General features: G+C 41.2%; 2 protein-coding genes across 6 annotated transcripts in view; one reads left to right on the top strand and one right to left on the bottom strand.

The window, feature by feature from the left end:
• Positions 1-2,109: 2,109 nt before the first annotated feature.
• mettl4 (methyltransferase 4, N6-adenosine) lies at positions 2,110-10,100 on the bottom strand. The gene is made up of 8 exons (XM_027013098.3): positions 9,528-10,100; positions 9,308-9,373; positions 8,787-9,144; positions 8,295-8,364; positions 7,699-7,873; positions 5,104-5,210; positions 4,108-4,187; positions 2,110-3,650 (listed from the first exon to the last, which is right to left on the bottom strand). The coding sequence occupies exons 1-8, from the start codon at positions 9,882-9,884 to the stop codon at positions 3,427-3,429; spliced, it is 1,437 nt and encodes a 478-aa protein (XP_026868899.2). The 5' UTR covers positions 9,885-10,100; the 3' UTR covers positions 2,110-3,426.
• A 155-nt stretch (positions 10,101-10,255) lies between these two features.
• Positions 10,256-26,310, top strand: part of smchd1 (structural maintenance of chromosomes flexible hinge domain containing 1) — a 31,916-nt gene continuing 15,861 nt past the window's right edge. For 4 of the 5 annotated variants that reach the window (XM_081695309.1, XM_081695310.1, XM_027013099.3 and 1 more), the window contains exons 1-23: positions 10,256-11,270; positions 12,741-12,816; positions 13,062-13,220; positions 13,333-13,415; positions 13,761-13,894; positions 14,248-14,362; positions 14,963-15,082; positions 15,211-15,377; positions 15,479-15,569; positions 15,824-16,040; positions 16,571-16,685; positions 16,905-17,088; positions 17,471-17,542; positions 17,697-17,822; positions 17,942-18,055; positions 19,034-19,140; positions 22,197-22,279; positions 22,460-22,570; positions 22,664-22,741; positions 23,173-23,292; positions 24,382-24,526; positions 24,834-24,933; positions 26,059-26,131. In XM_081695309.1, coding sequence (XP_081551435.1) covers positions 11,118-11,270; positions 12,741-12,816; positions 13,062-13,220; positions 13,333-13,415; positions 13,761-13,894; positions 14,248-14,362; positions 14,963-15,082; positions 15,211-15,377; positions 15,479-15,569; positions 15,824-16,040; positions 16,571-16,685; positions 16,905-17,088; positions 17,471-17,542; positions 17,697-17,822; positions 17,942-18,055; positions 19,034-19,140; positions 22,197-22,279; positions 22,460-22,570; positions 22,664-22,741; positions 23,173-23,292; positions 24,382-24,526; positions 24,834-24,933; positions 26,059-26,131 — 2,743 coding nt within the window. In that variant the 5' untranslated portion in view covers positions 10,256-11,117. The remainder of the gene's footprint in view (positions 11,271-12,740; positions 12,817-13,061; positions 13,221-13,332; positions 13,416-13,760; positions 13,895-14,247; positions 14,363-14,962; positions 15,083-15,210; positions 15,378-15,478; positions 15,570-15,823; positions 16,041-16,570; positions 16,686-16,904; positions 17,089-17,470; positions 17,543-17,696; positions 17,823-17,941; positions 18,056-19,033; positions 19,141-22,196; positions 22,280-22,459; positions 22,571-22,663; positions 22,742-23,172; positions 23,293-24,381; positions 24,527-24,833; positions 24,934-26,058; positions 26,132-26,310) is intronic. The other variant, XM_081695308.1, reaches the window with a different exon arrangement.

The following is a 26,310-nucleotide window of genomic DNA, read 5'->3' as shown; positions in this document are numbered from 1 at the left end:
AATTTTTGAAGATACATTTACATGTCCTAGTCATTTTCTGGCAAGTAGATGTGATCTTTGGTAGATAAAGTCAATGTTAAGTCTGATTTATTTACATAGTGCTTTAGTCCATGTGAAAAATGTCTCCTTCATATATGAAGGTAACCATGCACAAAGACTGGTTTTCCTGTGAAAGTGTACATTAATCAGTGGGGATTCACTGTAACACAAATACATTTACTTTGAATGCTTAAGACACACACACAGTCATGGAATTACTACTGGGACCAGATAAGAAAATATACTGCTTTTCTGTTCTTTCCCATCAGAAAAAGGCAAGTAAAATCAGAGACTCTAATTCCTTTTAATTTACCTCTAATTCCTGTTATCTAATAACAGCAGTTATTACACCAATAACTGTCCTCTTCTGTCAATTTAGCCATCGCTATGCTTGTCACCAAAGGGTGGGCTAGAAGCCCTCCCACACCAACCCTCAAATCGCACCCATATTAGTTAGAGCTGTCACCCAAAAACTGTCCATCTAGAAGACTGAGCTTTAGAATGTACCTTCCTGTATAGCATCTGAAGCCTGCCACAGGGTCTTTGTTGGTTTAATCAGTGTGGTGTCGTAGAGAGGCCCAGTGGGCCTAGAGGAGAGTGTGGTGCTGTCTGCCCAACCAGTCAAGACAGAACACTACTCCATGGACAGAGGATGCGAGAAACCACACCATCCTTCCCACCCACAGAGAGCATGAACACAATTATATGAGCACATATATGGCTTATACCACATGCTGCGATGCAGATGGATATCATAAAAAATGAAATAGTGATAGTAACAGAATCACAGGTAGTCCCTTGCCCCCCATTGGATCCTAATGCAAGTTCACAAATGTAAATCTGTGTGAGGTGTTAAGATTTCAATGTTTTTAATTTGATTGTTGACTACTTTTTTACAGGTTAATAACACCAGGAATCAATGTTAACATAATTTAAATAAATTTAGATGAAAAAAAAAAAAAAAAAAAAAAAACACACTTAAAAAAACCTTCCTGGGAAAATAATGATAAATAAAAATGAACAATGTTCATCTGACATAACATGCACATTAGTACAGAAGCTGTGGGGAGAAGGAATACTGACATCACACTCAGCACTCTCTCTATTAGTCGTGATGATTTTAATACTCTAAAGCTTCTGGGAACCTGGACTCCAATGAACCATAATTCCACTGGAATGAATGTCGTTAGTTACATTAGTACATTATTGCTTGGTTTGGCAGTGCATTGCCGGATATACAGCATTTCTAGCACACCCGGAACAATGGCGCGTGGGAGGAAGTGTGCGTTTATTTGATGGAAAAAAGTTTTGGTTTTTTTTCAGTCAAGAGGGGAGAGAGAAAGTGGCCCAGGTCCCCGAGCCATTGTATGGAACTGAGGTCGTAACAAGGACAGGGTCAGTAGGGTCTGTGTGGGTGTGCGGGTGTTGTCGTCTTGGGAAGGGTCGAGGGACAAGTGGGCACATTAGTAAAGGCGTTTCCTTAGAAACTCACAAAAGCTAAGTATGTGTTTGCCTTGCCAAGACATTTAGTTCTGAAACCACAGAAGTGCTCCTGCCTGCCGGCATCGCCACACCAACAGGGACATATGCCCGCATGCACTCAGCCAGATCAATGCTCAGCCCTGCTACAGAATGGGCGGGGATGGGAGGGCTGGCATGAATGTACTTCAACTAAAGTATTTTACCTCATTGGAAATGGCCAGATTACTAAAGGGAAGTAAGAGCAATAATGAAACTACACAAACGCTGTGCAATTTGTCCTGCCTGAACACTAGGTTGCTATTACTGTATCTTGTTTCTTTGAAGGGATTTGTAAATTGATTATATATTTAGGCACAATTTCATTTTACCCCCTTGCCCTTACCACTGGGCCCTCCGATTTTGAGCGTTCACGCCTAGGGGTTGGGTGTCCCGGTTCTTGATTGTACAGAGGCGTAGGGCGACGTGTCAGGGATACATGCCCTCCAAAACGGCACATTCCAAATGGAGTGTTTATGATAAATGTCTCAGATTGTCTTGTGAATAAAGGCAAAATAGATGCGCAAACGACCAAAGAAACCCACACACGTATTTTCTCTGTTAATAAAGAGAAGTCTTAGTTTAATGTTGTTTCAATTCATTACTGTCCTTTTCTTCATAACAAGCATAAATAATCGATAATAGTATGCCGATGTCTAACATTACATCCTTATTGTTGGTTTGTACATGACAGCACCGAATTCTGATGTATTTTTATATCGCATTACACCCACCCCATTTGAAGACATGACGCCCAAAATTTAATTGAAGTCCTGCAGCAAAGTTGCTGCGTTTTGCCGCTCCTCTAATGTTAATGCAGACTTGCACCGCAGGTAGCCGGATAATGAAGCGTTCTTTTTTTATTCGGTGACCTAAGTTATGAATGACAACTGCAGATAAGTATGCCTACAGCCCACTCAAGACATATACACACAGCTGAGGAAGTGGCCTGCCAAAAGTCATCTAGCCTGTGTGCATATAAGCCACCGACACCATCGACTACTGACGTATCGGGAATTTGAAGTGTTGTTCCATTTCGCATGATTTCAACCACAAGCGGGCTCTCGACGACAGGCGGTAGGGGTAAAAATAAGAAATGGGATCTTGCTGCTTAGAAAAGTCTTGCGCAGAACAATTAGTTCTGAACCCTTGTGTAGAGGTTACGTAGTGTCATGTGCCCCGTTCACGTCATGTTAAACACTTAAGTAACATATTGACAAACACTACAAGCATAACAAGGAAGTAAATGTTTAGAAAACAGACAGGGTATTATTTATAACAGTGTGAGTGTGCAGCAGTTATAGAGTACTGCAGACTGCATGCTGATCTAACAGTTAGTGTTATCGGCCAGCAGATGGAGCCAAACGTCATGAAGATGATTCCAGCACACCTTCAGACCATACTTAAAAAAACTAACTTGACAACCATTTTTATAGACTAAGTACATCGTGCATTGAGATACTTTTAGACTTTTTAGATACGCATCGATCAACATGACTTACTTAGAGCACATATATAACTATAATTAGGAATCATGAGGCCACTAGAATTATTAATACTGCCTTTAAAATGTATGTATACAGAAAAAAAAAAACACTTTGGTGGTCTAGTATCTGGCAAATGGAGTACTACAATACAGTAACAATACTGTAGCAAAAATAATGCATTTTAAAAGCATTAATAGTCATTTTTAATGACTTGTTTGCATGTAATTTCCATTTGCATGTGATGAAAGGGCCCATTCTTCTGCTAGTCTGCAGGGTTTAACAGCAGATGCAAGAAGCAATGAAAACAATAACAGGGAAGAAGTGTTGGATAAAATGTGTTTAATACAAACTTTCCCTTTTCCAAGTAGAATAATTAAAACAACTAGCTGTAATTGGGTTCAGAGGTCGTCATGTGTCCACTCGGTGTCTCATGTCTGTGCTCTGAGGTAAGCGTGTCGCATGCACACTCAGCATTCTCACTGATGTAATAGCTGTGGTGCTGAAATTTGATGACCTCATTTCCCCAGCTTGTCCAATCAGGCTGCAGAATTCGAGCAAACATCTCCAGGCACTTGGCATCAGGCCTAATGTAGGGCTTCAGGACGGCTGCAACAGGGCAGAAAACCACTGGTAGCATGGTGACAAACACAAAGCTTCCAGGGGACAAAGTCTGCATGCTGACTTAACTCAACTACAATATATAGTCATGCTACTCCTACTTAAAAATAATAGCTAGCTAATGCAGTCTAGCAGCACAACTTCAGATAGCTTGACTAAAGAGAACTGAAAAGTGCCCTCCCGCCCCTTTGGGTAGGATGAAATGACTTCCCTGTCATTTGATTGCAGTGAATAACACAGTCAGGGGCTAAAGCCATCAGGTGGACCCTGGAGCGTGGCCCCAGTCACGCAAATGATGCTTTAAGCAAATTTACACTCTGTTCTACAATTCAAACGGATTTCACAGTGAGAGCGGGGATTAATGACTGGCTGCTAGGGAAGTTACGGGACCGTGGCATGATGGCAGTGGAGCCTGATCTGCATGCTGGGAAGGCCGGCTGTGTACCTGACAGTGATGGCTTATGGGAGTGTAGCGATGAGGGAATGCTAACTATGAGCCGCCGGTCCGGAAGCTCAGCCTCACACCTAAAACACAAGAGAGGAGGTGTGAATATACAGACACAGACCTCGTGGTGCTTATATTTGTAAGTGAAAAAAGACTTTCACACCTCTATATATATATATATATATATATATATATATATATATATATATATATATATATATTTATTTTTTTTTTTATTTGCCCCCCCCCCCCCCCCCCCCGCCCCCCCCTCACTCTTGGCAACTATAGTTGCTGTAGTAAAACACCCAGCAGTGTGCAGATGTATATGAAGTATATTAGCCTCTGCAGTGGTAGCTCAGTGATTAAAGTATTTGACTTATAATCAGAAGGTAGCTGGTTCAAGCCCCACCACTGCCATGTTGCCACTGTTGGGCCCCTGAGCAAGACCCTTAACCCTCAATTGCTTAAAGTGTACTCACTCATAACTAAGTCGCTTTGCATAAAAGCGTCAGCTAAATGCCATAAATGTAAATGTATTATACACCTTAATGCAACCTGCATAGTGAACATGGTGCCCAGCATGAAGGCACCATCCTGAACAACCTTCAAACAGACCCATCATCGATGGCTTCAGTCAAAATGGCAAATCAATTTGCAAAAATCATTTTTAGACCTAAAAATGGTAATCCCTGACATTTTTTGTGATCATGAAAATTGTTTTAGCAATGCACAGAAAGAACAAGGCCATCTTAGAAGTCAATAATATGTTAACTTTTCTGTAGACCTTTTCAAGAAATGCAACAATTATATCTTGCACCATGCTCACTAAGACACTGAGGTGGAAAGGAAAAGATGGCATGCCAAGATGGCCTAGTGTTTGTACCTGTAAACCTGTAAAGAAGTTAACCGCTACTTCCAACTAAGCTTGAAAATTGATGCTAATGAAAAGGTAACAACATGAATCCAAGTCTGTAATAGAATAGGGCAGCAGACTACCTTGTTGTGTTCTCTCTGCCAGCACAGGACCTGCCAAGTAGTAGCACTTCATAAGGCTTCTTGTGTGGTGAATCCAGAGGGAATACAAACTCCCCGGTCCGGGTCACCTACGGATATGGCTGAATCACTGCTTCAATTACTCTTACATTGTGCCCCCCCCCTTTAATCACACATTGCTTGACTGGCATCTGAAAATTTCTTACTTTGTTTTTGGGTTTTTGGGGGGGTTTTTTTACACTGTTTGAAATTGCCAAATGCCTTTTACTTTTTGTACACATTGAATAAATTGTGGATCATTTGATCGTGTGCTTTTGTTTGTTTTTCTCGTTGGATTATCATCTGGTTGGTTAAAGTAGGCTCCGAGTTCACTTACTTTTTCCTTAGAGTCTGTGAAATTCAAGGCTTGTTGTCTAAACCTAGTTCTTAGTTGCTTGTTAGCTGTAATTACTCACTACGGGTGTGGTTTCGCACCCTGGCCTTAGGTGTGAATTGAGGGGCGGGCTCAGCACTTATTGAACTGAATTAAATTAGGACGTGGTAGTGGTAATCAACATCTGGAGAAGGCTTTGTGGTGCTCTCTATCAGTTCATCTACATTTCATCTACTGTACTTCACAAACTCATCTAAGTATATATTATCTCAATCTTTTATCTCGTACATCCACAAATCAAGCATCTGAAATGTGTTTCACAATTCCTGACCACATATCCCCCAGATCTCCTCAATCGTAGACTCCACAATCTCAGCAAACTCACTTATTCACAACACTCGGCACCATCACATATCGTGGTGGCAGGAGGGCTTTGGAATTGCCAATCTGCTGTGCAGAAGGCTGACTTCATCTCAGCACTGGCATCTCTCCACTCCCTACACTTCCTGGCTCTAACAGAAACATGGATCACCCCTGAGAACTCGGCGACTCCGGCTGCCCTGTCCTTTGCCTTTTCATTCACACATTCTCCAAGGCGTCTCCGCAGGGGTGGTGGCACAGGTTTACTATTGTCTCAAGATTGGCATTTCATTCCACTTTCCTTCTCTACTCTTTCCATCTCCTCTTTTGAATTTCATGCCATTAGTGTCTTTCCCCACCAAACTTCTTATCAGTCATCTACTGCCCTCCAAGTTCCCTATATCACTTCATCGATGAACTCGACATCTTCCTGATTCAATTCCCCATTGAAGGAAATCCACTCATTCTCCTTGGAGACTTCAACCTTCCATCAGACAAGCTGCATTGCTCCTGCATCCTTCTGCTGCTGACAGCATTCGACCTCAACCACTCTCCTCCGACTCACAAAGCAGGCAATGTTCTAGATCTGATCGTCACCCATATCACAACATCGGACATTGCAGTTACCCCCCTCCACCTCTCGGACCATCACTTTCTATCCTTCTCTCTCTCTCTCCCTCCCTTCCCTTCTCTTCTCTTTCCATCCAGTCCTCTCCAACGTTCCTCCTCCTTCCATTGCAATCTGCACTCCATAACTCCCTCTTCCCTTACATTATTTTGTCCACCCTTCCTCACCCTGACTGTTTTCTCTCTCTTTGGATACAGTTACAAATTCTTTCATTTCTACACTCTCCTCATCAATGAATCTTCTGTGCCCTCTCTCCTCTAGACCTGCTAAGTCCTCACCACCTGCCCCCTGGCTAACAAACACTTCGCTGCCACAGGAGAGAACTAAGGACCGCAGAGAGGTGGTGGAGGAAATCTCAGGTAGATTCAGACCTCAGCTCATACAAGTCTCTCCTTTCCAAGTTCTCACTGGAAGTAACATCTGCAAAGTCATCCTACTACAGAGAGAAATTCGAATCATCAGCATCCGATCCACACAAGATCTTCACTACTTTTTTTTCTTCTCTCCTTAATCCTCCCCCTCCTTCCTCATCTCTTACTCCAGAATTTTTTTTTTATCACTTTCCTTGAGGAGAAGGCTGCAGCAATCCGCCAGTCCTTTTCCTCTGCTCCCACCCCTCCAACCAGTGTGCATTCCCCAACATCCAACTCTCTGACTTCTTTTTCTCCTCTCTCCTCAGATGAAATTCTTCAGCTGCTGACTTCCAGCAATCTGACTATATGTCCGATGGATCCAATTCCTTCCATTCTGTTCCAGACAGCAGAGTCCCTTGCAGTCTTCAAATGCAGACTAAAGACCTATCTATTTGCAGAATATTTAAAGGACAACTGACCCTGCTCCCATATTGACTGACTAAATTAGTACTTATTGTAGGGTATTGTTTGTTGTTTAACAATCACTAGAACTTATTGTTTATTGCACTCATCATTGTTTAAGATGGACCTTATCTAATTTGTACTTCTAGGTTTCATCACTGATCCCTGTATTCTAGTTCATTGGTATGTTGGACTCTAACCTACTGTACTGTATTATGATATTCTATGAGTAAATGACAAAGCACTTTTCTAAGTCGCTCTGGATAAGAGTATCTGCTAAATTCCATAATGTAAATGGTCTCAGATCACTTGAAGTAAAATCTCATAAGACAGATGTTACAAATGCTCTTCCTGCTCCTAAAAATGTCATAAAATATTTCTGAATTATGTCATTGCATCTGTGTGTCCGTCGGCTGGCGTACCTTGACCCAGAGCCACTGTGCCACCACCTTCACGCCCCAGTGGGGGAAGAGCTCCTCCTTGACGAAGCGGAGGTGTCGGGGGCGGTTAGTTACCCAGGTAACCACCACACATCCTGCTGTGCTTAACTCTGGGACAGGAAGTTGTTTGAGCTGAGAGGAGGGCAGGAAACGGTACCTGTCAATTAAGGCAAGAGAGAGAGTCCCCGTCCCACGCCCCATAACACAGAACAAAAGCATTGGTTGAAAAAAGCAAAAGGCTGGGATATAACTAGTTGTGTTTATATATTAAATTTACACTAAATTAGGTTGCAGAGTAGCTAGTCATGTCAATTTACTGAGAGCAGAGAAGCATTTGAAAATTGGCAAGAACTACATAAGTAGAAAATATAGCACGATAAAAATTGACAATGGTAAAACTTTGCTTTTTGTTATTAAAAAAAAACTTGCTACTTAAAGCAGTAACTGAGGGATTCATTTTAAAAAATAATCAGCGATTGTAGCTTTAAACAGAAAAATTCTTCCTACAGTATCAAGATTGGACCACTGGTTAAGTTAATTTGAAGTTATTTTTAAAGACATGAACCAGTTATACCAACCTCCTGCTTCTTTTCACAGACTTGTTTTCCCATGGTGGATCAAGTACAATTAAGTCAAATTTGTCTCCACCTATGGAAGGAAATAACATATTGGAGTAACTGTAGCAATTAAGATTTGGATTAATATAAAGAGTGCATCTAGTCCCATTCTACTCCCATATAATAATCCTTCAAATTAATATAGTCCATAACTAAATGGAAATGTTTCCCAAATCAGCAGGTTTCTCGTGCATGTTTTTCAAATGACTGAATTTTGACTTCTGGATTTGCTTTGAATGTATAAAATTACCTAAAATAAAATATGCAGTGCAATTTCACAGATTATGCCAAATCAGAAGCCAAAATAAGTGAAAATAGCCCCTGAATGGCATATTTAAAAGAACAGCCATGAGCAGAAAATATTCTGCAAACAAACAAAGCTTCAAAAGATTAAAAACTGTACTACCATCACCACCTCCATCTGATCAATGTGACGTGACAGATCGAACTCACTGGTGACAAGAGGCTGCAAACGCGTGATGTCTGACAACAGGAAACGACTCCGTGGAGGCAGGAAATACCTCTCCCCGATTAGGGTGACCTCACGAGCATGGGCGTCTGGATTTCCAGTGAGGCATGAGAACAGATTTAGGTGTGCGTCCAAGTCTGCATGCCCCTTGACCACCTGCTTGGGTGTATCAGCAGCCTCTTCTGTTAGGAATTGTTTGGCCATGTCACACAAGGCAGCTAGTTGGCACTCAACAGCTGGTGTTTGGCTAGTGGACACTGGATGTATTGCGTCTGTAAAATAACCACAGTGATGCCCAGCTTCCAGCAGAGACTGACTGCCCTCCAGGACCAACAACCTGACCTGTTTTACAGCAGTTTACACACAGAAAGTGAGAGAATCTGGTGACAGCAAATCCAACAGGAACCATTTTTTTTTAAAAAGATGAGTACTATTTGGAACATTATCTTATTTAAAAATATTGTTGTTGTTTTTTGTAGCAAAGTTCTATCAACAAATTTTGCACCTTTTCATGGTAGACTGCTGCATCTAACTCCCCCTGATTGAGATCACTGCTTTGTCGCTTCCTTTTCTGCAAAAGAACTGTAGATTAGGACTCAAAACCTACCCTGACAGAGTCATGTCATATGATAACTTGTACTCGACCAGAAAAGACGTGCCAGATAGCCCAAGTAGCCAAGCTAGCTATCATACATAACTTTGAACTAAACTAGCGTTAACATTACCTTTCGTGTCTTCGGGTTGACTCTAGCGTCTTCAGTGGTGTGTGTTTCTGTATTTTGTACAGCGTTGCTACTCGCATCACTCGTGCATTTAAGCACTATATGAGGCTTCAAGATATCAAAGTTTTGCTTCTTGAAATGGCATCTGAAATGGCCATTGTTTACACCTAAGCAACACTTAAAACCTTCGTCTATGAGAGAGCAGGCGTCCAACAGCCAACCATCGTCATTAGCAACCAAAACAGACATTTGCAATAGTCCAGACACGCTAAGCCAAACAATAAAATAAGACGCGGAAAGGCTACAGCTTCGTTCGGTTGTGTGCTGGAAATCAGCATTAAAAAGCTTTCCTAGAAACATTAGCTGGAGGTTGCTTTCCGAGCAATCTCCCTATAGCTTCCGCTCCGGGAAGCGAAGGGACATGTTTTTTCTTTTAAATTAAAAGTTAGTATTAAACAATCGCCGTCGACTATTTAGCGTTTGAAAAATCAGTTAAATCTTTTTTTTTTTACTTCTACGTCTATATTACTATTAAATTATCAGTAGAGCGCATAATACGCTTAATGACAGTTTAGATTTATATTTTTAAAACAATACTCATAATTATGACACTCTTACTTTTTTTTCTGATTAAGGCATTTAAGAAGATATAACCATGACTGCGAAAATGTAACCGTATCTCGGGATAGGATAAAATCTGCAGAGCAAATTTAAAATACGTTAAACGTAGATTCCTTTACTGCTTTGTGGCTTGGCTTCCAGGTTACATTTCGTGTGCTTAAAATAGCTAGCTACAGCCCTTACTAAAGTTTAGGGTGAAACCTTTATTTTGACAGTATTGGCGTCGCCATCATTAGAGTAACAGTGCTGGCGATTTCCTACTGCGTATGTCTTATCAGTAGATTATTCTGTCTTTTTTGGGTTTTGTTTTATTTAAAGTAACGCGGAGCTTCATTTGTAAAATTGGGTCGAAAATACTTTGGTAGTTTCTCACGTCTGTGTGTTAAACACATGTTCTATAATGTTGTAAAATCGAGGAATGGCGCGAGAATTTTATTAAGGTTGCCAGTCGTGATTTAACAATGATGAGTGTTTAAACTTAGCTAGCTAGCTAACGTTGAGTGTGTTGGCATCGGTGTCGTGTTTTGAGTAGCTAAATTGTAGTAACCGAAAGGTTTGCAGTATCAGTAGGAATAAACATTCAACTGTAGGTAACAGTTAAAGAAAAAATGTGTTTATGAAAACGGGTGCCGTTATTTTCTAGTGTGGGTCTAGATTTGGCAACCCTGCGAGGTCCAACCAAGCGCGTGGCGACTGACAACAGTGTTGTGAAGTCACGTGTTGCGGATCCGGTCCAGCGCGCGGTGGAGTCTGAGGGCTCTTGCGCTGATGGAGCGAGCCTTTAAAATGGCACCCAAACATTAAGGTCTGGGGGATTTTAACAGCAGTGGGGAACAGCTGACTTGTACACCCAGGAAACATGTCGGAAACAGAGGGGTGAGGTGTTTCCATTGGGGCCCTTTATTTAAGGTCTTTTAGTGTTCGTATATAGCGACGGCTCTTTTCAGAGAATCGAAACATTACACGGGAAACATGGCGGAGTCGGGAGTTCCTCAGCCAGAGACTTCACAAGTCAGCAGGTCAATTTCTGTCTTTGACTGTCGCCCAGAAAGCAAAGCTGCTGCTGAAAAGGTTTTAGCTATCGGTGGCGTGGCCTACAAGGAATTCCTTCAAGCTGTGCGCAAGGTGGGTGGACCCCTGCTAGATAACCTGCGTCTCATGTAGTTGGCTAACGTAGCTAGCCAGCTACCTAGCTTGTTAGCTAACTACCTTGGGTTGTTTGTTTTGTTGGGGGTAGCTAACCTTGCTAATTTGTCCCGTGAGTTAAGCTGGCAACAAGAAGCATCACCTCACTGTTGGCAAGGTTCCTAGTTGGCACACTAAGCAAGTATTTTGCAAAACCTGGTTCTGCTCATCGGTTTAATACAGGTGTGTAAGAACAGCCAAGTCACTAATCTAGAAAGGTTAACTTCCTTCAGAGACGCTACTTAGAAATTACTTCTGTAGCCTATTCGTATTCGTAAGTCTCAGCGCAGCAGGTTCTCATTTTTAGTCCAGGATACAATCTACATGCATTTTCTTCTTTTGAAACACCCGAATCAACTAATCAGCTAATTATCATCCTAATAAACGGGTGCAAAACTGAACTATGCATTCGATCTAGACAGATGAAACACATCCTGAAACCGGCGAACTCGCTGCCGTTCCGATTTACACATTATATTTAGTCGGGGGGGGGGGGACATCATCACGTAAATCTGACGAGAGGATAGTTGCTCCGATTTTGCCCAGTTGTATTTCAGTTGTACTATAACAGTGACACGCCCGAGAGCTATAATCACAGTTATGGTTTCTTCTTTGATGTCCATGATTGTACATGCACGTATCTTGTACTTCTAGGCATCAGCAGTGATCCCTGTATCCCCAGTATTCTAGATCATTGGTATATTGGACTCTAACCTACTCTACTGGCTAGGATGTATTCTTTGAGTAAATGACAAAGCACTTTTGTAAGTCGCTCTGGATAAGAACGTCTGGTAAATGTAAAGAACTCCTCCATAGTTTTAATGTTTCCTAATGTCTGCCATGCCTTTTACAGCAAATGATGAGTTGAAGCTAATCCATCACTCCCGATACCTCTATTCAACTCTAAAGTCAGTTGAAAGATGTTACTGGAGTCCTGTACTCAGTGTACCTTGTCTGTGTACATGAATGGGCAGCTAACCCTATTCTAAATTTACAATTATAACAAATATACATGTAATAAAGTGTATGCTAATTAATTTGTGAATGTGTCCATTGAAAACATGGCACAGTTGTACATAGAACAAGTCTACTTCTGGCTACTTGAAATTGACCAAGAAAAGGTTCCTTTTAGGTGTGAAATTTAAGTGTATTTAGCATTATCTTTTTTCCCTAATCTAGCAAGGAGCCTATCTGGCTATATTTGCAGTTTTAAATGTTAACATGACCCTAAGCAGTGGTCAGGCATAAGAGTAGCCTGGAGGCATGTCCCATGTTTTCAGACATTTAACATAATGGAATTGTATGTTTATGCAAATGAATGATCAAGATGTCTGACCAAAACCAGTGTAATTGAAGTGATAAAGCAGAGGAAGTCAGTATTCATCTCAAGATGGTTTTTGTTCATTTCAGGAGTTTTCTATATCTGGGAAAGAGAAATTTGTGCTCACAACCACAGATCGTAGGGAGATCAATGCAGATGTTTATGGTAAGTACTTTTAAGCGGTAATGATCACTAAGCATAGATTAGTAGAATGTATGTGGAACTCATTCTGTATGACCTTTCACAAATTCACTGTCAGGATGTGTGTGCTAAAATTGGCCTGTGTGCTAAAATAGGCCTGCTTATTGGTGCAACAAGCCTGGGTAGTCTCGTTTTTGCCTTTTGGCTAAGCTATTTCCTCATGTGTAACATAATGTGATTGTTAGTTTTATTACATTGTGATTATGCAGGTGAGTTAACAGATGGCAAGACGTTACACCTTCTACACTCTGTGGATCAGGAGTTGGCTGTGGCAACTCAAGAGCGGATTGAGTATCTTCCCCATTACCACACCATCGTGCAGAGTGGACAGTACGAATATTATGCTAGTGAAGGAAGGAACGCGCTACGTAAGCAAATTTCTGTTTCACACCCATGCACATGCACTTTAATTCTTTACTGTACTCTGTGGTCTTGAAATCCATTTATTAATGGGTGGTGTCTGTGGTTTATATATTTTAGCCTACGCCTTTGCAGAGCTCATCGACAATGCACTTTCAGCCACATCAAAAAATCCTGGCGTCAGGAGCATAGACATCAGGCTGGTATGTTCTAATGCATTTCCTTTCGACTAACCCTCCAGTTTCAGTTCTGGAGAGCCCCACCACCACACAGTTTAGTGTGATCCCACTTCTGGCCCTGCTGTTTCAGCTCCTTGGAAGTTATCAAATTATTAATTATTAGCTGAAGGAGATATTTTAGAGAAGGGAATCGCTAAGCTGTTTGGTGCTGTGGTACTCCAGGACTGCAACTGTGAAACTGTTTTGTAAGTGATTTGAATGCTGCTTTAAACTTTTTTTAATACATATATTGCTGTAGTGTGTGAGTAGTAGTACTGACTTGTGCCTTTGTTTTTGTACCCTCCCTACCCTCTCATTCCTCTGTCTCAGCTGTTTGATGACACTCAAGGGGGCTCAGCTGTAGTGGTGATGGATAACGGCCGTGGAATGACTGCTAAAGAGCTAAATAACTGGGCTGTTTATCGTCTCTCCAAATTCAATCGAGATTATGGCATTTTTCAGAGGTAAACAGTAGTTTAGGCTTAAAGCAATAATGTGCTTCTCTAGAACATGTGGTTAATGCTGTAGGCTTCATATTTTGCATTTAATAAATATAGCCATAGCTTTTGGAGGGAGGTTCACTGATGGCTTGATGGTGATGAGACATTTGTAGTAATCTTCAGTGATGCTCACTGTGATTTTTTTTAGAGATTATTCGTGTATATAACACTATACATGTTAGGCCAGTCTTCCAGTTACAGGAGTTTAATGTCAGGTTTAGAAAATTATAGTCTCTGTTTGCTTAAGCAATGTCATCAGGTGTGTGTGGTTTTTTTTTTTGTTGTTGTTTTGTTTTGTTTTTTTTTCCTTGCCATAGCGATCACTCTAGCTATGTGCGGCCCAGTCCAGTTCCACGCAGTCTAAACAGCGACATCTCCTACTTTGGCGTTGGAGGCAAGCAGGCTGTGTTTTACATTGGCCAGTCTGTACGGGTAAGTGCTAATCAGTTTACTGATTTTCCTAAGATGCAACTTTTTCAGGGCAATGCTTTGCATAGGACATGGTCATTTTGGAAAAGATGGATGCTGAAAAAAAGATGGAGTCCTCATCTTAAGACTGGTTGCACTCATTGTTCTGAATACTGCAGCAATTATGTACAGCTCTAAGAATGAATAGTTTTGAAGCAGAGTACTATTAAATGCAGTGCATCTTGGGTTTTGCAGTTGGCATACTGCGAGTGTGTGTCTACTGCGACTGTGGCATTTTCATAGCCTAACTGATTTTTGTATTTTAACCTAATGGAGTTAGCAAATATATTTACTTGAATATAGCACAGCCCAATTAGTCCATGCAGAGTCCATTTATTAAAAATCTGCAGTTTGTTGGTTTCACGCCTATGACTTTTACTTGCCTTTGCAAGAGAAGTTGCTTGGCATGCATTATTACAGAAATGATCGTCACCCGTTTCAGCCTTGTTAATCTCTAGAAACAAATTCTCATGTCAAACGGGCTGTTAGAACACACAGGTTTCTTTGTTAACACAAGCTCATACCTTCAGCCATGCACTTATTACATTTCCTATCCAAATATAGATCATAAGTAAACCACTTGGCTCTCCAGATGTGCATGAATTTGTCATGTCTAAAGAAGACTTTCAGAAAAAGGAAAAAAACAAAGAGGAAATTTATTCTGGTGTCATCCTTAACAGAAAGGTAAGTTGGACATGCAAGAGATATAACGTGCTTAGTTAAAACATGACATACTTTTTATCAATATGTATACTTTTAAAAATCAGCAGACCAGTCCCTTGTGTGCTTTCTGCCCCCTCACTAACGGCTAGCCTGCAGACGACTCTCACGTGAACACGGATGAAGAGCGTTTCCTGCACTCTCTGGTTCGGGAAGAGGAAGGCAAGGACAGCTTCACCGCTGTAGTCATTACGGCAGTCCAGCCGGAACACATTACCTACCTCAAACAAGACTTCAATTCGTGGACCAGAGAGCTGGCGTAAGTGTCCAATGTGGCTGCACACACGTGCGCGCACACACGCATGCACTGTTAACTCTTGTAACACTTATATTGCTTCTGCTTTTTTCCACTGAATTAAGGCACATATATCATTACTATGTTCATGGTATCCATGGAAACGACATGCGAAGCACAAGAAGTGAGGATTCCACTTCCAACATCGACATCCACGTATGTATATGTTTGAATGTACATGTTACGAAAACCACATTTATATTTCACACCAATGATGCGCATTTTGTGTATTTTTCCACAACACTGAATAAATTGCCAGGTGCGGTTGTGCGATAAATTGAAAAAAAATTCCTGTCACGGGACTGATTTTGGATTCAAGGTTCCGAGTTGAAAACCTCTGCTGCAGCTAATCACAGGCATCCGAAAGGAGCTTAACCCAGTTTAAGTCTGCACCCTTTATTCTCTTCCAGATCTGTCTGGTCGATCGCTCCCCTCGCATACCAAGGCTCCTTAATCTAAGGGAGATTGATAAGGACATGCAAACTCTTTATATAAACTCCAGTGTGGCAGAATTTGAGTTTAAAGCCAGCAGAGGGCCAGATGCACGAGTGGAGGGAGTGATCAGATATCATCCGTTCCTGTACGACAGAGAGACATACCCGGAGGACCCTTATGCACTAACACCAGGTATTTAATGTGTGGAATGTGACATACACTATTGCAGGGCTAAGATGATAAGTACTTTGCAATGTCATACACACACACACACACCTGAAAATTATGCACGTGTTGCTCCTGCCTGTGGGAAATGCAGAAAGCACAACAATAACATAAAGGGCCAACTCAATCAACAGATGATGGACACTTGAAGACACTGTGTGGTTTTAGGGTTGTGTCCATGCGTGTCTGTGTCATTCAGTGGTCAGCATCACAAATCTGGCAGCCGCTGGGCCAGAAAGTTGTGGTTTTGACTATCTTCTTGAATCTGGTTCATTGGCTCTAAGGTCTGGGCCAGATGGGGTTATAATGTTCCTCCTCAGATTTCTCGCTGACATGACCCGTGTGTGTGTGTGTGTGTGTGTGTGTGTGTGTGTGTGTGTGTGTGTGTGTGTGTGTGTGTGTGTGTGTGTGTGTGTGTGTGTGTGTGTGTGTGTGTGTGTGTGTGTGTGTGTGTGTGTGTGTGTGTGTGTGTGTGTGTGTGTGTGTGTGTGTTACAGCTCCAGAGAATGATGACGACGACTGTTTTGTTTTGCAAGCCGAGGGCCGAGGAAAAAGGCCCATCTTTGAGTGCTTTTGGAATGGACGATTAATTCCATATTCCTCAGTTGATGAGTAATAACATTACAACATTTGCACACAGCTATTTTAACCTCTGCCTTCCACCAAGGTTTTTTGCATACAGCACTATAAAAGCAAAGTCCCAGCACAGTACTCAAAAGATTTTGCAATTGTGATGCTGCAGTATTTTTTAGGTCAGGCTTCTCTGCTGAAATATCTCAATCCCTAATTTTCACCAGATCAAAACTGCACAGGTGCTTCTGCTCATTTCAGGTTTGAGTGGTGTGCAAGACCCAAAAAGGTCTTCACCGTGCCATTAGAATGTTACAACAGGATCTCGGGAGTCCTCTTCACCAATGACTCTTTTCAAGTCAGCACCAATAAACTTACATTCATGGACCTGGAACTGCAGCTTCGAGACAAAGAAACTATCTTTACTAGAGTGCTCAATGGCCAGGTAATGGCAGCTAGTTGAAAGCTGGTCTTTTATTTGTTGTGTATTAAGTGTAACGCTGAATCTGATAGCAAAGCACAAATAGTGTGGTGTTTGTTTTTCTTAATGAATATATATTTAATACAAATATTTTCTTAGCCTGTTTTATCCTTTTTCTTATCAGCAAACCTGTCTCTTCTATGTGTAACACTAATCACATCATCAGCATTCCTAAAAATAACTGCAGTCATCATAACCATATAGTCCTACACATTCCTACTTATAGGAAGGTAGTTAAGAGCCAACACACACAGTTCATACACAATGCAATTAAATGATGATTCTAAATAATTTAATTAGCCTTGTTCTTCAGTGAATTGTTCTGTCATTCTTATCTTTGCTGCAGGAGCAGAGAGTGAAAATCAATCGTGAGTTTGCGGTTTGGCTGAAAGACTGCCATGAGCATTATGACAAGCAGGTGTGTGGGTTTTTACCATGTTCCAAGCCGATCTATTTGGCACAGACGATGAGCTTTCACACTCTTTGTTTCCTTTCACCATTAAAAACAGCAGACATCAGCTTCGTGGCATGTGCTTTGTGCGACATTTTGATTTTTGCATTCACATGATTAGGTGAAGTTCTTGGGTTTCCAAGGAACGACAACTCGCACAGATGTGCCAACAAAACGGCTGCAGTCGCCGTGGGCAAAGTTCAAGGCCATCAAGTGGGACGGCAAAACGTACAAAAGCGGACAAAACGTGAGCACTCGATGCAAACAGCGACACATCGCACCAACTTGCACCAACTGTGATCTTGCTGTGGCTACATAATCAATGATGGTGATTCTTATCTTGTGGTGTCTCTCGCCCTCTTTAAGGTGAAGTCACTGAAGACTCAACCCATTCTGTTTGGCTCTATAGTTCAGTTTCTGCTCTATGGAGACCATGAAGGAGATATCTATGCCACAGGGGGGCATGTCCAGATTGCACTGGTAGGACAGAACACACACGTGTGTCTTTTATGTCTGTTGGCTTGATCGTCAATGCTTCATCTGTTCTGCTAGTAACACTTGTTTGCAATAGACATTTTCATGAAGGATCATTTCCACTCACACACACACACACACACACACACAAACCTTATACCAGAGAGGGATTTGGTGTACATGCTACATGAATAATCAATATTTATGGCAGCATAAAAGATGTCTAAAAGGTGTGTTACAAGGAAGAGTTTTTAACACAAGCAGTTTTCATATTAGCCAAAACAGCAAATACCTTGTAGGTGCTACACTGACAAAAAACAAGGGGCAATAACATGGGTAGTCCACAGGTCATGAGTTATCTGCAAACCACTGCATGCTTCTGAGCAGTGGACACTGAACTAGTTCTGAGCAATCTTCTGAAGCCTGTGGTGAACCAGCAGGGAAATCCCTGATATCAGTTGTGCAGGTTTCACTCAACAAGAAACCCCTCTGAGTTCTACTTTGTAACTGTTCACACACGCTGTAGTAGCAGTTCCATTGGCTACTTAAATGTCAGTAACTTAATGTCAGAATGCACTGGCAGTAATATTTGTTTTGCCCACCGTTGGCCTTTACTAAATTGGTTGTGGTTTGTTCTTTTGAACATTTTAAACATTTCTGATTTGCACTGAAGTATTTCATAATAGGTTGAAGAAAACTGATCAGCAATACTGGTTCATTAGGAACTGCACAAAAAGCCCAATTTACAAGAGAGCTTGTGGTGGTGTTAAACTTGTATAAAGCAAATGCTGTAAAAAATGCTGTTTTGCTGTTTGAAATGTTCACTTACAGCATTTAAAATGAGTAACTGTAGTTGAAATGCTGGAATACATATTGCATACATGGGCAACATTTCAGTTATATTTTATGTATGCATTTGTATTCTGTGTTTGCACACAACATAGTCTGTGGTAGTGGTACACTGGGTGTGATGTGTGCCCCCAGGAACCAAAGGAGTTGTATAATGAGGTTAGAACTATCCCAATATCCAAGATCGACAGACAGGCTACAGCAGCGTCCATCAAGAAAAACATTGAGGATGAACTAGCCAAGTAAGTACTTGCTATTTTGCCCCACTTATTCTCTCAAACTTGCTTTACCTGTTTCTTGGGTGTAATATTGTTTGTGGTTTAGATATGGCCAAACATGGCCGAGAGTCTGTAAATAAATAAATCCAGCACATGATTGTTTCTGGTATTATTATAATATCACAGATAGCGCCAAGGTTTAATAAACCAGGAAAATGCATTTAAATAAATCTTGAGTAGCGGTCAAATGTCCTTGTTTGAAGGTAGCAATGCTAATAAAATGTCTCCTTATGACGTGCGTCATAATCTAAAATTAGAAAGTAAGGTTTGTGCACAAACTTTGAGTTGGTATGCCAAGGTCTGTTGTAACTGGATAAAGTCTTTCTGTGTTAACAACAATTAATAACGATGGTTATACTGATTGACAGTTAGTCATTTGTACCACATATTAAACATTTCTCAAGTTTGCTAAATTTACATTAAAAAATTGAGTGTTTAGCAAAATCTTCAGTCAGAGGAAAGAGGGTTAAAAGAAAGGGAGAAATAACTGAGCAGGCCATCAGTATAAAATGCACTTTGCAGCTTGTGGTCAGCTATTGTCTTTACAAAATTAACAGATATTATATTATCGTTCCCACAGTAGTAGGCTACCATAAAGCTCCTCCCCATTCCAGCTGTTACTGCAGGAATATTTTTTGTTGTGTCCCTATACACACTGACTATACGATTAGGGGCATCCGGTTTGAAATTGCAAGTGTGACGGCATAAGTACTCTCAATTTGCTTGCACAGCTTCTGATGTAAAATGGGCTTTAGTTTTCCAACGCTATTGGTGTACCCAAAGTTACTTTCTTTGACATTATTCCTACATTACCAGCTAACCCATGCACAATATGGTGCATGTGCACAAAGGAAGATGCATGTAGTAAGCACAGCAGCATAAAGAACAAATTCACAAATTCGGGTTCTTGTCATTTCACTATCATGACTTTTATGTCTGAAATCCTTTTTTAGCCATCTGTATTCTCAGCGTCACGGAAATCACAGGGTCTTATTTATACAGTGTCTTCCGACTTCGTTTTCCGGACTAGGGAATGCCCACGCCCAGGTGTGCAATCGTTGTGGAAACACAGGTTCACTAGTTCATAGGAATAGCACCAGCTCCAACATATGCACTGGGACTGTGTTAACTGGAAAAGATTTATATCCTTCCTGACAAGATATAGTCTTCTAAACTTCCCACAGATGAAGTGAAAAGACTCACAGATGCTGAATAATCTGAAAGGCCAAGAAAATTGTAACCCCAATCTGCAGTGCAGAAAACGCTGAGGCAAGCATCTCATGTGGCTGTAAAATCTCTAGCAGAGGAGATGCACCATGCTTGTTCCGCACATCTTCAGCTGCAACATACCCATGCAGTAGTGGACAAATCCTGGCTTGTGTGAGCACTACGTACACTTCACAATGAAAGCTCGCACTGCAGACTAGAACACCAATCTAGTCTGCCAGGCCAAGACCCCGTCATAAGGCTCATTTCCTCCTCTCAGATGACAGGAGCATGAGTGTGAGGAGTCCATATTCCTTGCACTTTGAGCCACAAAAGCACTGTCTCAGCACAGCCTACTGCATGTTCATTATGAAGCACCTGATCATTCCCAACTTGGCCACAAAAGGGTACGAGCACTCCATGGCTGGACCATTGGAGGGCTTGCAGCACATCCCACTGGGTTCTGCAGTCTGGTTAAAGACTATGGTTCCTATCCATTCCCGCACAGTTCAAAAGGAATTGTTTATTCTTGAGTGACAGGGAAATAAATCAGCCATGTTTTAGAATGAAAACTTGCCCTTGATACTGATGTAGGTGGCAGTTAAACACTTGAGCAAGGGATGCTCACTTATTTGACAGTTACCGTTTGTGGTGCCGGATGGTTTCACATCCATCTGAAAGATGCAAATTTTCATAAAGTTTTGCATATGACCTAAGATGGAGTGGTATTACTCACCCTAACCCTGGTTCTCCCCTTTGTTGGTACAGTCACTCAGTCTGAGAGTGGCAGCCATTGCACCTCCTTAAAGAGAAATGCTTGGAAGAAGGGGAATAGCATGTTACAGGCAGGATTATAACTGGCACGTGAAATCACCTCCTGTAATATGCATATGAACTGTAAAGAAGTGAAGGCCTCTTCCTTCATACATTTGACTTTACCATCTTGTGAGGATGGACACCACTACAGTGCCGCTGTATGTTAACTGGCAGGGAGAGGTTTCGACCTCTGCCCTCACTCAGATTGGCATTGAGACTGCTGATGTACAGGACTTGTCAATCTGAGGGCCATACGTTTTGGAGGGGGGAAAAAAAACAGCTTTCTCTGTCCCCCTCGCCATGATCAGAGGGCACAACTGGGAAGGCACTGCCTAGCATGGATTATTCAGTTTCTCCATGGTGATCTCTGGCCACTCCTGTTGTGCTTACTCAGCCACAGGGAGAATCTCATCATCATATACGACTGCATCTGACTGTGGGCTTGGCACTCAAGTGAGGGAACTTGAGTACAACAGGACTGCCACTGAACAACTATTACAAGACTCCAAAGTGATCTCCATCAGATCCCTTTATGCATACAAGTCTTTGAACAGTGGTGTGCAGACAAGCCGAGGTCCCACTTTGGTAGTGCTGATATCATTCCTGCATATAAAGGCACTGGTTATGGCACACACCATACTAAATGTTGCCTCCACTATCCAACCCAGCAAAGATTTGATTCATTGTTGCCAGGTGTTCAAGACTAGCTTTATCAGCAGTACAGAAGTTAGGATATCCCACTGTGAGATACAGAATTTAATACAGAAGACCAGATACACAAGTGTGTCAGCTATCACCCATGAGAGAAAAGGCACATGCTGTTATGTTCCAGAGTGAAACACCTAACTCATGCTAACAGAGAACAGGGGTTATGCTAATTACATATGACGCATACTTATTGAATTGTTAGACCTATTTCTTCCTATAGTATTTTCACAATACTTATTTATTAATTTGGTCATGTATGCGCACTGCTAAATTTTACTTTTCTCTTTTAGGCTTCCTGATCAACTGAGGATTACATGGCCGGAGGGGAATCCATGGCCTGAAAAAGCTGTTCGACCAGCTGGCACACCCATGGGTACCTATACATACACACACTGACAGAGAGACAGAGGTTTTGTTTTACCTAGAAAATTACACTCCCATACTGGCAGGGCTTGGATCAACCAAAATGTTCTCTGTATGATCTCTGTATATTGTCCAGCTGTCTTATGGTTTTATCTGTGCATTTGTGACATTCTGACTTGTTCTTCTGTAGGTCCAATCCAAGTTGAGATTTTGAATAAAAAAGGGGAGGCTATGTCACGGTTGCCGGTAGCAAACGTCAACGCCAGAAAACTCTCGATTGACCTCAAAGTCATGTGGCACTGTGAGTCTCATCTCCAATTGCCTGTGTCCCTGAGATGATGTGCAAACAGTGTGTGCTTATGTGCTTGTGGTATATCTTTTCTTGCATTCTCAGCTCCCAAGGGGGACGTCCAGACCAACTCCCACATTGGCATACATTCCCCAAAGTGGGAGTACTGGTTCAAAGTAATGGGTAAAGACATTATGCACCATCAGAACTAATCCACACTGCTAAATGATGTGAAGATGCACTTTGGAAATAAGAGTGCATCAGGCTGTTTGTGGCAGTAATGTTGGAACCTGCCTAGCATATTTCCTCATCACTGTTTAAACACTTTTGGCATTACGATGTCACTCATCATAAATGAAGATAGCCCTGAGGATGAGATTCTGTTTTATCACGCTCATATCAATGCTATACTAAAACTTTATTCTCAAATACAACAAACCACTATACATGTTTTTGTGTACATTTGTTTTTTTGTTTTTGTTTTTGTTTTTTTTATTTTACTCAAGCTTGTTTGATAGAGGACTTTTATGTAAATAACGAGCTAAGTTTTAGCTGAAGTGTTTTAGGTCATGTTCTGACTGGGATTCATATGTGTTTTATGTTTGTGCTTTCAGAAAATCTAAATAAACTGGGGAAGTACACAATGCGACTTCAGACTATTCTGAGTGAGACCTCAGCTAATGAATGGGCTGGGAAAAAACTGCCTCATTATGAACTCCACTTCAGTATTAAAGGTGCAGCACACATTTACTTCACCATTTTCAATTCATATATACTGTTACTTCTTATGCTGGCATTTTTGCTTTATACTGAAAGTGCATGGAGAAAGTCCTGAAAGTGGCATGATAGGCCATTTGGCTGCAAAAGATTTGTTAGCTGGCAAGAAAAAAAATACAAATAGAAAAAACCCTTAGTGAGTTCCAGTTTGTATGTACAATTTCTTTGTGCCATGGAGTCATAAAGCAATCTAGTCTCTCAAACATTGTACAAAAGCAATGTTTGTAAAAGTATTAAGCAGACATTTTGTAATGGTTCATTAAGAGACACTCTTTTTTGGAATTGAATAAATTGAGGGTGAAAAATACCTGTTGGCTGAAGACGTAAACCTTCTACATCATTTATACAGTCTTTGATGTGACTCAACAAGCCAGCACAAACAGAGTTGCCCTAGAGGTATTCATTTATTGTGTAAGCTGCCAGGATATTATGTCATCCAAACAAGTCTTTTCCAGAATTGAATTTATATTGTGATATAAATGTAAGGTTGTATTGTCCAAACACATGCAGAATAAGTTGTGACATTAAACAGACTAAGAATGTATTTTTGTATTTATTTTTGTTTTTATGTACATGCTAAAACAAAGCAGAATAATATGGGGATCTATTCTGTACTTGTGGCAAAATAAATTCTTAATTAAGGATAAATTATTACTTTAAGCAATATATTTGTGCTCATCTGGTTCACTTTGAGTTACCCTGTACTGGGGCAGGTAAGCAAGCTGTCTGGTATGTGCCCAGCCCTTCTCCTGCAGATCTGTGAGCCTGGAGAGTTAGATCCAACTCTGCCACACCTACCTGTAATAATTATATGCTCCTAATGGTCTTGGTCCGCCTTAGAAAGTATCGAAGTTCAGGATAATCAGCAGGCTGGCAGGTCTTCAGGACCTGGGCAAAGTTCAGCTTGTTTGTTTCCATAGTTACTGTGATTCATGTCAGCATTTGTACTGTTTCGACCTTTATTAGAATTATCATGAAAATAATTAATCCATTTGTTTCTTGTTTTTATGTTTGTGTGATTCTTTCTTTCTTTCTCTCTTTCTTAGAAAGCAGTGCTGCAACCTTTGCTCTGCCTGCAGTTCCCTGTCCTGTTCAGCTGGGGGTGCCCTTTTCTCTGCCTGTGGAATTTAAGGATGAGTTTGGCCATTCAACCCAGCCCCCTTCTGATATCAAACCCAAGCTAGAGTGCAGGTAGTTTGCAGAAAATGGACAAAACTGCACTCATCCACATTTTATTTTAGCCCTGGCATAGACCACTGATTTCACATGACTGATAGTAAAGCTTGTTGCCTAAAGTTAGTCCACAAGGTCGCACACTGCATTGACACTAGGCCACAACAAACACAGAGTTGTCAGATAAGTTAATTAATAGTTCTCTTTACTTATACAAATGTTTGATTCTTAATTGATGGGAATAAAAAAGGTTAACATTTAGGAGCTAAAGTATATGCCAGGCTAAGCTTAATCATGCCCTCTGTTTTTCACACACGCCTGCTAGTTCATTGGAACTGAGTTATGAACGGACCACTTCAAGTGAAACTACCTTGACCCTACAAGATCTGAGAGCCAGGGGTAAAGTAAAGAACCATCAGGAAAAGGTCAGTGTGCATTTGTCAGGCTGTGTTTGTCTTGGTACCAGCAGGACATAGCTGTTGGATATTCCTCATATTACCTCCATCTCTTTAGAGAACACCCTGATCATGCCATGCAAAAATGCAGGAATCCTGAGTGTGGTCCTGGACGACCAGCTACCATTCTCTGCCCATGTTACTAACATGACCCTGACATGCAGGTTTCCTTTATATAGTATCGGTAGGATTCAGCCATTTCTTTCCAGAGAAGCCACTCGGTTGCTTGACCTGTCCCTCGCCATCTCAAGACTGCACTACTGAAACTCTCAGCAGGCCTCGATGCACATGCCACTTGACCCTTGCCGTTGATCCAGAAAGCAGCTGCATAACTAACATGTATTCACTCAGTTTGAAGTTTATACACACAACATTGCATTCTCTCTTCTGACCTTTTGTGGTTGCCTGCATCAGATATAAAACCCAGACTCTGGCTTGTATAGCCAAAATGGACCTGGGGAGTAGGCTCCTACCTGAACCTCTTCCTGCCTCAAGTACAGCACATCTTAAACACCACCCCTCAAGAGACAGGGACACATGTCTCAAGACAACCCCCCCCCCCCCCCCCATGGTGGAATTAACTCCCACCGCCTGTCTGTGTAGCTGTGTCCTTTGCTGTCTTCACATTCAGATTCAAAACATACCTTTTCAAAAAGTACTTAAATTACATTTTTATATATTATGTGCATATATACACATCTTTTTATGTATTTTTTCTTGTGCATTTTCTCTCTGACACGATTCTAGCTTAATGACATCCTTTCACTTTAGCATGATATACTAGTTTAAGGCCTTGTATCTATGATTTCAGCTAAGCACTATTGCAAAAGTCACTCTGTACAAGAGCATCTGCTGAATGTTGTAGATGTAAATAATACCAGGTTTATTTACCAGTGCCTGCTCTGTATCAGTGACCACCACAGTCAGTACAGTGCAATGTTGATGTCTCAGTCCTCTATTCCACTCAGTCCATCCTGCCTCATGATGTGATCTTTGGTTTGATTGAGCCATCTCCTAGAAGTAGATTTTTTTTTTTTTTAGTTCATAAGACTTCAACTTCATAAGATTTAATCTTCACCTGCTTTTTTTTGACAGATGCACACTGTGACTGTCATCATTCCAGGCCTTAGACAAGAGTCACATTCTTTCCAAATGAGAGTTCTCCCAGGTATGTGTATGTCCACAGTGAAATGCAGCATAATAGCAGTGAAACACTTAGAAAATGAACAGAAAGTTGTCCACTTGCTTTGTCAGCAGAGCTTAAGTAGTGAATTTACCTCTTTAAATCCTTTCTCCGTACTTGGGATCTCACTTTTTTGTTTGTTTGTTTTTACCAGCATCACATTC

Source organism: Electrophorus electricus, chromosome 13 (assembly GCF_041902795.1).
Source record: "Electrophorus electricus isolate QZ-2024a chromosome 13, ASM4190279v1, whole genome shotgun sequence".
NCBI lineage: Eukaryota > Metazoa > Chordata > Actinopteri > Gymnotiformes > Gymnotidae > Electrophorus > Electrophorus electricus.
The sequence above is the reverse complement of the archived record's forward strand: the minus strand, read 5'-3'. Positions and strand labels throughout refer to the sequence as shown.